Source organism: Dryas octopetala, chromosome 9, assembly GCF_963921425.1.
Source record: "Dryas octopetala chromosome 9, drDryOcto1.1, whole genome shotgun sequence".
In the NCBI taxonomy this organism is placed as follows: domain Eukaryota; kingdom Viridiplantae; phylum Streptophyta; class Magnoliopsida; order Rosales; family Rosaceae; genus Dryas; species Dryas octopetala.
The window spans coordinates 929835-940884 of NC_141374.1; the positions used below are offsets into that span (position 1 = coordinate 929835).

Sequence of the window (11050 nt, forward strand, 5' to 3'; positions counted from 1 at the left end):
ATTATTAAACTATATTAATTTATAAGAGTATATATGAATACACTTCATAAATTAAATATGTGGGTTTTTGCTTTTAGCCTTTAGCAATGTACAAGTTTGTGCATTTTAGCTAAAGGCAATAGCTAAATCTTGCCTTTTGGCCTCTAGCAATATACATGCTCTTAGGCCTTCTAATATGGTGATACTCAATTTGCGACCCAAAATGGGTTTTGGGTCACCAAATGGTGTTGATACTCATTTCTCCCTCCAATAGTGCTAAGACCCAAAATGGGTTTCAGTATTTTATACTTATTTAAGTGATATATAATTTATAACTTAAATATTTATAAAAATTAAACTATTAATTTTATTTTGATGAGATCTTTGAAATAAGGTCAATATTAAATATATTTGAATTTGGTATCAAAAATTGATGTTTGTGAAGAAAAACCATCAAAGTTGCATGATATATATAGAGTTTTTGAGAATATAGCCGTTGAGATTTTTTGGGTATTTTTTCAAATCTTTATAGATTTTTTAATGATTAAAAAAAAAATATATTGATTGAGCGATTTGGGTCATTAGTAGCAGCCGCACCTCCTTCTCTCTCCTGTTGTGGGTGGGTCAAGAATTTTTAGGTCTCGGCCCATTTTGAGTTTTAGTTAATGTTGGGTCACACATTTTGCCCCATAGCGTGCATATGCGACCAATTTGGTACCCAAAATGGGTTTTGGCTCCTATTTTCCGACTGCACATTGGAAGGCTTAGGGTTTTTAAATCAGATTCTCTCATTTTTCTCACCTCACCCGCGCCTCTTTTCTCTCCCTCTTTCTCTCCGTTCTCTCTCCTCTGCAGAGAGGCTTTGCCGGCCACCTCTCCGCCGTCCGACGAGCAACGGCGGCGAGACCACCACCAAATCACTCATCTTTCTCCCATCCTTCTTCCTCTTGCCTTCACCGACCCAAACTCCCAGCCTAAGACCCGATTCGAACCCAGACAGAATCGGTTTCCTCCTCCGTCGAGCTCCCTCTTTCCGGCGCTGTCGTGACTCATGGCTGGTACCCAGAGCTTTCCCTCGCCGAGTTGAGTCTTTTGGTGTCTTCAAATCGTCCGTCCTACTGCCGTGGGTGGCGGATTGAAAAGTTCAAAGTTTAGCTTTTTAGGGTTCTTGGGGTTTCTGAGTGGAAAACCCCCAAAGAGCTTCATCTCCAGCTGAAGAGGATCTAAAGGACCCAAATAAAGATGGTAAGTTTGAAACCCGCAAAAAAAAGAAAAGCCCAAAACTTTTGATTATATATGCTTGCTTGGTTGGCTGGCTTTCATGTGGATTTGGTGTTTATAGTTGATGAGTGGAATTGGGTTTTTGTGTTTCAGTCAGGGAGGAAAGAAACAGTGTTGGACCTGGCCAAGTTTGTGGACAAAGGTGTGCAAGTCAAGCTCACTGGTGGTAGACAAGGTTACTATACTTTGCCTGAACTCCCTTTTTCTTGTTCTCATATAATACTAGTTAGTTAAACTTAATTATGTGTAAAATGCTGTAGCTATAGTATGTAGCCTTATAACCTACTGGTATTTCTTTTGGTTACAGTGACAGGGACTCTAAAAGGATATGACCAGTTGTTAAACCTTGTTCTAGATGAAGCAGTAGAGTTTCTAAGGGGTAAATTATTATTATTATTTTATAAATTCTGGAAACTCTTTATGACTTTATCTTTGAATAAATTTATAGCATGCTTGTACTCGAGAATGACCAACTTATAGCACAGAAGGGAGCTTGCTTACTAGTTTGGTCCTAGATCTTAGATGACTTTGAAATCTCACTAGGACTTTTAGTCTTTTTGGGTTCTTTTCATGATGAATTTTATAACTTTTCAATAGGCGTGGATGTTTAATTTGACTTGAGAATTTTTCCCTTGCGTTGCAGATGCTGATGATCCACTGAAGACTACCGATCAGACTAGGCGTCTTGGCCTAATAGTATGTATTCTTCTACTATATCTCGTGTAGGATCTTAGGGAAAAAAAGCTTTAAAAATATATAGATATTGGGGCTGGTTTAGTAGTGAGTTGAACTATACCTAAAATGGTCAGGATTAGTGGCTGAAATCTCCTTACTTCTTCACTAGTCAACTATATTTGACTACAATAATAATAATAACTGGCAGACTGGCACAAGTAGGGAAAAGCAAGCAAACAATTAACCCATACAGGGACCAGATGAGCAGGTTACTGCTGAGATGAAATACAGAAACCTCAAGTCTGACTGCAGATTCCAGCTCTTTTAAACAAATTCTAGAATCTCATTAATTAACTCCGTTAACTCTGAATAAATTTTTCCCCATGTAATACTTTTCCATCTCTCTAGCATATAATTTTCATCAATCTCTTAAATAGAAATGCATGGAATTTGAGACATCTAGTCTCAAATCATGAGCTTGTATTTTAAATTTTTCTGTTGGGCACATGACACACATGCTAACTTATCCATGCTTGAATTATGATTAGATCAGTTTAGACCTTTTGGCATGCTGGATGCTCCTTATTGGTGCAAAACCCGTGGCTAATAATCAGTTCATCACTAACCCGAGGTACCTCATTGAGGGTTACGGTAATCTTGAATGCGCAGGTCCTCCTCAATATAATCTATGTGGATGTCTTTCTGACCAACTCATGGCTTTAGGCCTGCTATTTACGATGCATTTGGATGCATGATTTTGAAACTACTAATGATGGAATTCAAAATGATGTGATTTAAAATTCTAGAATTTGGACTCTTGTTTGGCTAACCTTTTAAACATGGAATTTATAGTTGTATTTTTTTATGCATAAATTATAAATGAGTGATGGTGATGGTGGCAGCTAAGGATGATGCTAGTGGTGGGTTGATCATGGTAGTAAGGGTGATGGCCCACAGGCAGTGGGAGATATGGCTGCGGCAGCGCTGGTGGTGGCGGTGGCTGCGGCATGGTGGCTGTGGTGGTGGTATTGTGGTTATTGACAAGGTGATGGGTGGTTAGGACTTATTTTTCTTCTGTAAATTGGAATTTTGAAAATGACACCAATTTAGGTGGAATTTATAGCCCTCAAATTCCAAGTTTTTTTCCCACATAGAATTTACAAAATTCTGTGTTTATAGACCCAAACAAGGAAATTAAAACATGTCATTTCTTAAATGATGAGTTTTTTCTAAATTTCAAGTTTTTTTTTTTCCTCCATCCAAACACACCGTTAAAGTCTCTGAAAAGTTGTTAATATTTCATCTAGGTGATCACTAATTTCTAGCGTCTGGTAATCCTTTAAATTCTTCTCAACCTACTTATGCATAACTCCGTATTCCTCTCTATTCCTTGCTCCTAACTTCAGACTTCTCATAGATGAATAATCCACTAACCTTGAGATCCTTGAGGGGTTTAATGACTTCTCTAAGAGGATGCAAAGTATAGTTCTTTTTACATCTTCAAAAGGCATACTTGTTGCCTTAGTGTAACAGGTCCTCTGATTATCATACAACTATGACCTTTCAGCCGTTTCCAACAAAATGTGACATGCATCCATAGGTGTACTGCATCACACATGCATCAATTGTATGGAGGATGAGGCTCGAAACTCCGCTGGTGCAATCTTCATATGGTTTTTAACATTGTATCTCAATTAGTTTGGGTCAAGTTCCATGGATTTGGACATATGCAACCTGGGCCCCAAACTGAGCGTATCGTGTTGATAAAGTAGCAGCCTGATTGAACCCATTGAAAGATGGGAAACTGGGCCAACTCAAACAGACTGGGTTGGGTCCGTTGGGTTGCTTTGGTCAGTTTGGGTTGCTCAGTTTCCTCAGTGAAATGACAACGCCTACATAAAATGAAGAACTAGACAAATAGTAAGTTAGTAACTAGTAGGCTAGTCCGAAGGCTTAAGAGGACCCGCTTGGGCTTAGAAGTCTTCTCGGATGCTTGTACATCAGTGTTACAAGAGAAGGTCAAAACTTATTTCAAAGGCTAGTGTACATAGTAATTTGGTAAATTCCTTAGATGGAACACTGTCAAACTTAAGGTGTTCGGTAAATCCAGGGGTAAATTTGTCGTCTTAGTGTTGTCCCCTGAAGTTGCTTGCTGAGGTGGTCTATGTTTGAGTTTAATTTTTAAGATTTTCTTTGTTTGAGTTAGCTTGTGAATTATAGTTGAAGCCTAGTTGCCAAAAGAGAAATTTGATTCAGAGTGTGGTGGTAGGAGCTTGTAAAAGCCCTGTAAAGATGTTTTCTGAAGCTAATAAGTGTTGAAATTGGACAACTATTCTCTGTGTGATGCCATCTTCCTCATGGGTGATGCTTAAGTTACTGCATTCCCTTCCCTTCTCTAATTTTCTTCTCCTTATTCCTAGTTGCCCACTGCTTTGATCAGATTTCGGATAGTATTTCATGCAGCAATACTCACAAATCCCAAAGTTTTTTTGGAGGGAAAGTCCTAAACTATTTTATTCATAGTTTGAATTAAACAACTGTAGTAAGCAGCCCTGAATCTTTACCCTTTAATAGTTTTGGTTGCTGATTTATTGAGATCTTGCATCAGATGCTTGTATCCTTTCTGCAAAACTTTGTATAGCTTCAAAATGATGCTGGAATGTGAACTATCCAAAACCATAAGATATTTAGCAAGTAAATAATTTGTCTGAAATTCATTAGCACGTGTGCATTTTCCATCATGCTGACTATTTAGTGTTGCCATTCTTTCTCATTTCATAACTTGTTTAGAAAGCTTCATGAAGTTTTTTGTTTAGTGAATCTAAAGCTTCTCATATGTATATTTTAAATAAATAATAATTCACAATGCATACTATAGTCTTTCTTTTTTGGTTGAATGCATACCATTCTTTGATTCAGAAAGTATAACAAGAGCACAAAAGAAAGGAAGCTGAAGCTGAAGCTCTTCTTCTTCCTTTTTGTTCTTTAAATTTGCTCTGCAATAAGTTTGAATGTGCATTCTTGTACTGCAGGTTTGTAGGGGAACTGCTGTAATGCTCGTGTCACCAACAGATGGTACAGATGAGATTGCAAACCCTTTTAGCCAGCCAGATGGAGCCTAAAACAATTGCTGACTTTATATTTGTGTGCTTGCTTTGCCTCTACTCACGACACTCTTTAAAAAACCATGATGGGTTGTTTGTGATGACATTGGCCTTTAATTTACCATGCACAATTAAATTATTGATGAATGTGAAACATTAAAATATTTATCACTCTGTTGTCTTTTAGTTTTTTTTAATTTGTTATGGGGAGGGGGGGTGTTTAGATGCCATCTTCTGCAAATGAAACTCTGTCTTTTGGGTGTGTCAGAGTATTTACCCTATCCATGGTTGTTCATATTGTCAAATTTAATTTCTACTTTCGAGTTTGATGCAACTCTAGCTGAAATCTCTGTTGCTGCATTTGTCTTCCCCATAAAGAGTCGTGGTTCTGTGGCCACGGTGAGAAATGATATGATGAGATTTGTTAAGAACCACTGTAGTACTAGCATGCATCTTTTGTGCACAAAAGTTGTACTACATGCATCTTTTGTGCACAAAAGTGGCAGGCTGCTACAACCAATAAACTTGCTTATATCTTTTAAAGCTGTGTCCTATTATATATAGTTGAGCACATGTGGAAGATGTGATAGAGGAGAATTGATATTAATAGGCTAATAGCATATGGCTGTTTGAAAAGGAATTTTGTTTGCAATTTTGTTGGCTGACATGATCTTTTATTTTCAAATAATTTTTTTTTTTTTGACATATATGCTTTGTACAATTGTACCTATGTTGAATGAATTTTTATTTTGGTTCAAAGGAGATTAAAGGGGGAGGAGGAGGAGGAGGAGGTTGGACCTGTGTCTTTTATGTGTGGGATAATGAATAGTAAATTCTGAGCAGTGGTGTTGTAATTGCAAAGTTGATTGGCACTGAATGACATTAATCATTTGGGTCGAATAAAGATTTTCTATCATTTTTCCATTTAAAAAAATAAAAAAATAAAAAATAAAGGTGATGAGCTTTAAAGATTTTATGCTCATTTTGCCTTTCCTCTTCACTTATAAAAAATTAAAAGAAAAAGGTCATTGGGGTCAGTTATACGCATGAGCTTACCCCTTTTGTTTACCATGCGCACTTGAACATTGTTGATGGTTAATTAACACCAAAATTGTTATTTAGCTTTGCTTTCAATCCATTCGATCCCTTCATAAATGAGTACTGTTTTTGTAATATCTCAAATCATGTTGGGTATTATCTCTCCATCTCTAGTAGAGGTGAGATTCGCCTTTTTTGTTCATGAATATGTTAAGGGTTTAATTGTGCTGTAGGTAGCATTGCAATCGTCCGATCTAAGTTAGTCCCCACTATAAAGGTTCTTGACTATGGTGCAAGGTGAAGTTATTATCAATGAGAATAAAATTGTTGGTATGAGATGGTAAATTAATAAATGCTGTCCATGCTCCCTTGTCCAATGGATCATGAATGTCTGTGCTTGGCTTAGAGCCACTGGTGGGGAAAACCAATGAGATCCCTTGGATTTTTGACAGCCATTTGTGCTTTTGAAAAATTTGCTGCATAGCTGTAAATATGGTGCCCCACAGCTCACTTTGGTGTCCTTTTTCTTTTCCATTATTAACAAAATATGTCGACTTCCTTTATTGAGCAAAGTTTTCTGTCCACTTTGGACCAAAAAAAAAAAAAAGTTTTCTGTCCACAATCACATATCTAGTGGTTCTTTGACAGATATGCTTTTTTCCTATACGTTGTTTTTTAATTTCTTGGCTATATATATCTAAATTTCTTTTCTAATTTCCGCTGAATTTCCATTGAAAGATTCATTAATAAAAACAAAAACAAATTTTCATCTTAGAAACTCTACTATTTCTCAATTTTTCTTCCAACTTACATATAAAAAGCGACTATAAATCTCATATTTCCATCCAAAAAACTCCAGTATTGTAGGATCCACCTTATTGAGAACATAAATCTTGCATCAGAAATTGGAAGTCATGCCATTGACTTAAATGCTCCAACTTTAACATGGTCATGTTTCCTCCATATCACCCAATATAATTTATTCACTTATGGTGTGTTTGGATGGAGAAAAAAAAAACTTGGAATTTAAACAAAACTCATTATTTAAGAAATTACATGTTCTAATTTTCTTGTTTGGGTCCATAAACACCTAATTTTGTAAATTCAATGAGGAAAAAAACTTAGGATTTGAGCGTTATAAATTTTAACTTTAAATTCCACCTAAAATTATGTCATTTCCAAAATTTCAATTTTTAATTTTTTATAAAAGAAAAATAAGTCATGTCCACTCATCACCTTGCCAATTAATCACAGTACCACCACCACATTGTCGTTGCCACCACTGTCACCACCACCACCACCACCACCGCTGCCACCGCCACCATTGCTGCCACCACTGCCATCACTGCCACTGTTATTGCCATCACCACCGCCATTGACGCCACCATAATCACCACGTCGTTGCGCCGCCTCAACCTCCACCATCACCACCACCACCATCGTCGTCGCCGCCAACGCCACCACCATCATCACCACCACTATCGTTGCCACCATCACCACAACCCCAATGTTCGCTACCACTATTTCTCTCACCTCTCGTGGGTCATCACCCCTACCAACAACGTCAACTCACCACAAGCATAATTCTTACTGTTGCCACCATCACCATCACTCATTTATAATTGATGTCTAGATGAAGTGGAGGGCCTTATTTATTTACATGGGTTATAATACAACTGAGGCCCAATTATTACACGAACAACAAGTAGACCCTATCGGCTACGTTTGTTACGCTGGACTGTATTGAATTGAACTATTCTTATGGATTATGCTGGACTGTGTTAGATTGGAGTAAGCTGGACTAAATGTTATCCTATATTTGATACTGTGTTGGATTACTTGTTAGTTACCCGTTAGGATAACGGGTCGGGTCAAGTCAGATCAATTCACGAGTTACCTGTTTCACCCGTTAAGAGAGGGCATTTTAGTAATTATATTAAAAAATCCTAACCAAACCTAATTTCATTCAACTTCACTCGTCACAATTCACAGCCGCCTCTCTCTCTCTCTCTCTCTCTGCTTCTCTAGTTTCCTATCTGGGCTTTCTCTAGTTCCCTCTATCTCTCTCCTCTCTGTGCTCTCTCTACTCTCTATCTCTCTCTCTCTCTAGTTCTCTCTATGCCTGGGTGCACGGGGTGGGTGCGGAGGGGCAGGGTGAGCAGCGCACAGGGGTTGGGGTCACGCCGTCGCTGGGGGTTGGGCTGGAGGGAGGAGGGCTGATTGTGGGGGCTACAGGGGAAGATAAGGGATTGCCAAATTGGGTTGGGGTGGGGTGGGGTGGGGTGGGGAGGGGAGGAGGGCGGATTGTGGGAATGAGGGAAGGGGAATCACCGGAGGGGGGAGAAGGAGGGAATCGGCGGTGGTGGGGAGGGAGGAGGCCGGATCGCCGAGGGGGGGGGGGGAGTGAATCTGTGTGTTATGTACTTTTGTGATATAGTTTTTTCTTATTATTTAAAATTTTTAATTATTTTTAACGGGTCAAACGGGTTGAGTTGTGTATACCTGTTAATTTTTGGGTCGTGTTTGGGCTGGAGTTTTTGCCACCTTTAGACTAACGGGTCGTGCCGGGTTCACCCGTTAATCCGAACCCGTAAAACACTACCCGTTTGTCATGTCTAATATGAATGTTGAGGTTTATTTCAATTTTATTGCAAAAAATTGAACTAAAGCTTAAAAAAGGACTTGCAGTGGATCAGTGGTAGAGTTCATTTCAAATTGGGAATCAATAGTTCATTTTAGAGATAATAAAAAAGGGAACTCTAAAGTGAAATTCATTTCAATAAGCTGAATAAGCTGACCCACCATGGATTGCATTATATCTTCTTGTCTCTCATTTTAAGTTACTCACGGGTGACCCAAATACTGTCCTAATTTAACAACTTACTCTACTTTCAACCCTACCAACGGCGCGTAATCTCTTGCACAAACTGTAACATCTTCAAAACCCTAGGTCTTAATTCATAGCAAAACCGCGTTCGTTCCCAGGTATGAAATTGAAGCGCTCCATCATCCTCTAATGGCTTCCATTTCGACTTGCCAATTCTCCTCCCTTTCCTTTCAGGTATGTTTATGAAAATCCTTTTCATATTACGCTTTTTCAATCATTGCAACAAAATGACAATTATTTGCATTAATTTTTGACTGATTTAGTTTTGGCTTTCAATTCTGAATCATAGCCCTCAATTTGGGTGTCAAAGCATCGGACGCCCTCATTCGTACTGAAGCTTAGAGCCGAATTCGGGTCAAGAAACAGTCAGCTCAGCTGGATTGGACGACTCAAATCCAGTCAAAGGTTTCTATTGAGAGCCATTGACGGCTCAGTTAGCTCTGCTGGTGAAGACCCTAGTGCCCGCAATGATGAGGTGGTGAAGAGTGAGAACAAGAATACCATAAATCTCAAAGACCCAGTTGCCAAATTGCACGGAATCATCAGCTCTTTCTCTCCCTTTGTTTTCACGGTAACATTTTCATTATAGATATTGGGATTTCTGTGATGGGAATGTGAGAAAAATTCTGGGTTTGTTTGGTTATGGGTTTGTATTTTAGTGTCTGTACATTTGAAACTGTAATGGGGTTTCTGTGATGGGAACATTAGATAATATAATGGGGTTTTTTTGGTTGTGGGTTTATATTGCAGTGTCAGTACATTTCTACATTGGGTGGTCTATGCAAACACTTTCTTAACCTTTTTTCTCTCGAATAATAATCAGATGCGACAACGAGTAGGATCCAATTTGGCAATTGGTTTATGTATTGCAACTGTATTTTTAGTCGTTGCTGTGAGAGTTTATATAGTGAGGAAGTCAAAGTACAGTCGTCCTGGTTCTGTAGCTGATCTTGTTAGACGTGGCCAGCTTCGATCTGATAGAAGAGGCATGTATGACTCCACTCCTTTAACACTTATTCTTATTGACTTTGTATTAGCATATTTAGAAAATAACTTTGAAGACTGTCAAATCCCAAGTGTTTACTTATGTTGTGCCCTTTGCAAACTTGATGCCCTATTTCACAGTTCAAAGCCTCTCAAGTATGATGACCCATTCAATAATCCATTGGTTAAGGTTGGTAAGGGGAATTCAACTGTAGAGATGTGTGGAAAAGTTTATCGCCTAGCCCCAGTTACCCTTACAAAAGAGCAGCAAGCTATCCATCAAAAGAGGAGGTCACGAGCATACCAGTGGAAGAGACCGACAATGTTCCTTAAAGAAGGGGATTCAATACCTCCTGATGTTGACCCGGACACGGTTAGGTGGATTCCTACCAATCATCCCTTTGCAACTACTTCTGGTGACATTGATGAAGACTTGGCACAAAACAATGTGTATCAGAAATGTGGTGTTCCTTTTCGGATTCAAGCTGAGCATGAAGCACTGCAGAGGGTAAGCACTTGCAATACATTACGGTATTTGACTAGAGAGGGGGAAAAATCTCCATGTCTCTGCCTAATGTTGCAATGATGCTCTACTTTGACAATTTATCGGGATTTTTTGTAGGAGCAAAAGCTGAACAATAATCAAGCTGGTAACTCCAAGCCACCCTTATCAGATTTTCCAAATGCATTCAAGTCAGTTCCCAAGTCACCTGAGCATGGAGAAGAAAGCCCCAATAATCAATCTGGTAACTCCAAGCCACCCTTATCAGGACACGCCCCAAATTCCTTTGGAAGCATGTCGTCCTCTGAGGAAATGCCCAAACCCTGAATTTATTCTTGGCTTCTATTTCTATCTCTGTCATTCGTCAAATTACTCTACGATGATGGCCGGAACTCTGAGTTTTGCTTAGTAGGTCCACATATCAAAGTCAAATTTTGAAATATGATGTAGGTACTTCAGATATTCAGCTTAAAATGTTCAGGTTGGACTGTATATAGAATGGTGTAATTTCATATCTCCAATTTATTGTTTGTAGATGAGTTATGTTATTACCCTTCCTGATAAGCAAGATCTTGATGGTATTGGAATGATTTGATTTTC

At 38.6% G+C, this 11050-nt stretch overlaps 2 protein-coding genes across 2 annotated transcripts; both read left to right on the forward strand.

Annotated features, from left to right (window-relative positions):
* The first annotated feature begins 735 nt into the window (after positions 1-735).
* Positions 736-5306, forward strand: EMB2816 (Small nuclear ribonucleoprotein family protein). The gene is made up of 5 exons (XM_086228578.1): positions 736-1224; positions 1354-1435; positions 1568-1639; positions 1904-1956; positions 4968-5306. The coding sequence occupies exons 1-5, from the start codon at positions 1222-1224 to the stop codon at positions 5055-5057; spliced, it is 300 nt and encodes a 99-aa protein (XP_086084704.1). The 5' UTR covers positions 736-1221; the 3' UTR covers positions 5058-5306.
* A 3667-nt stretch (positions 5307-8973) lies between these two features.
* Positions 8974-11050, forward strand: MCD1 (multiple chloroplast division site 1). The gene is made up of 5 exons (XM_086257581.1): positions 8974-9138; positions 9254-9535; positions 9788-9954; positions 10090-10456; positions 10571-11050. Exons 1-5 carry the CDS (start codon positions 9094-9096, stop codon positions 10775-10777), a joined length of 1068 nt encoding a protein of 355 aa, XP_086113707.1. The 5' UTR covers positions 8974-9093; the 3' UTR covers positions 10778-11050.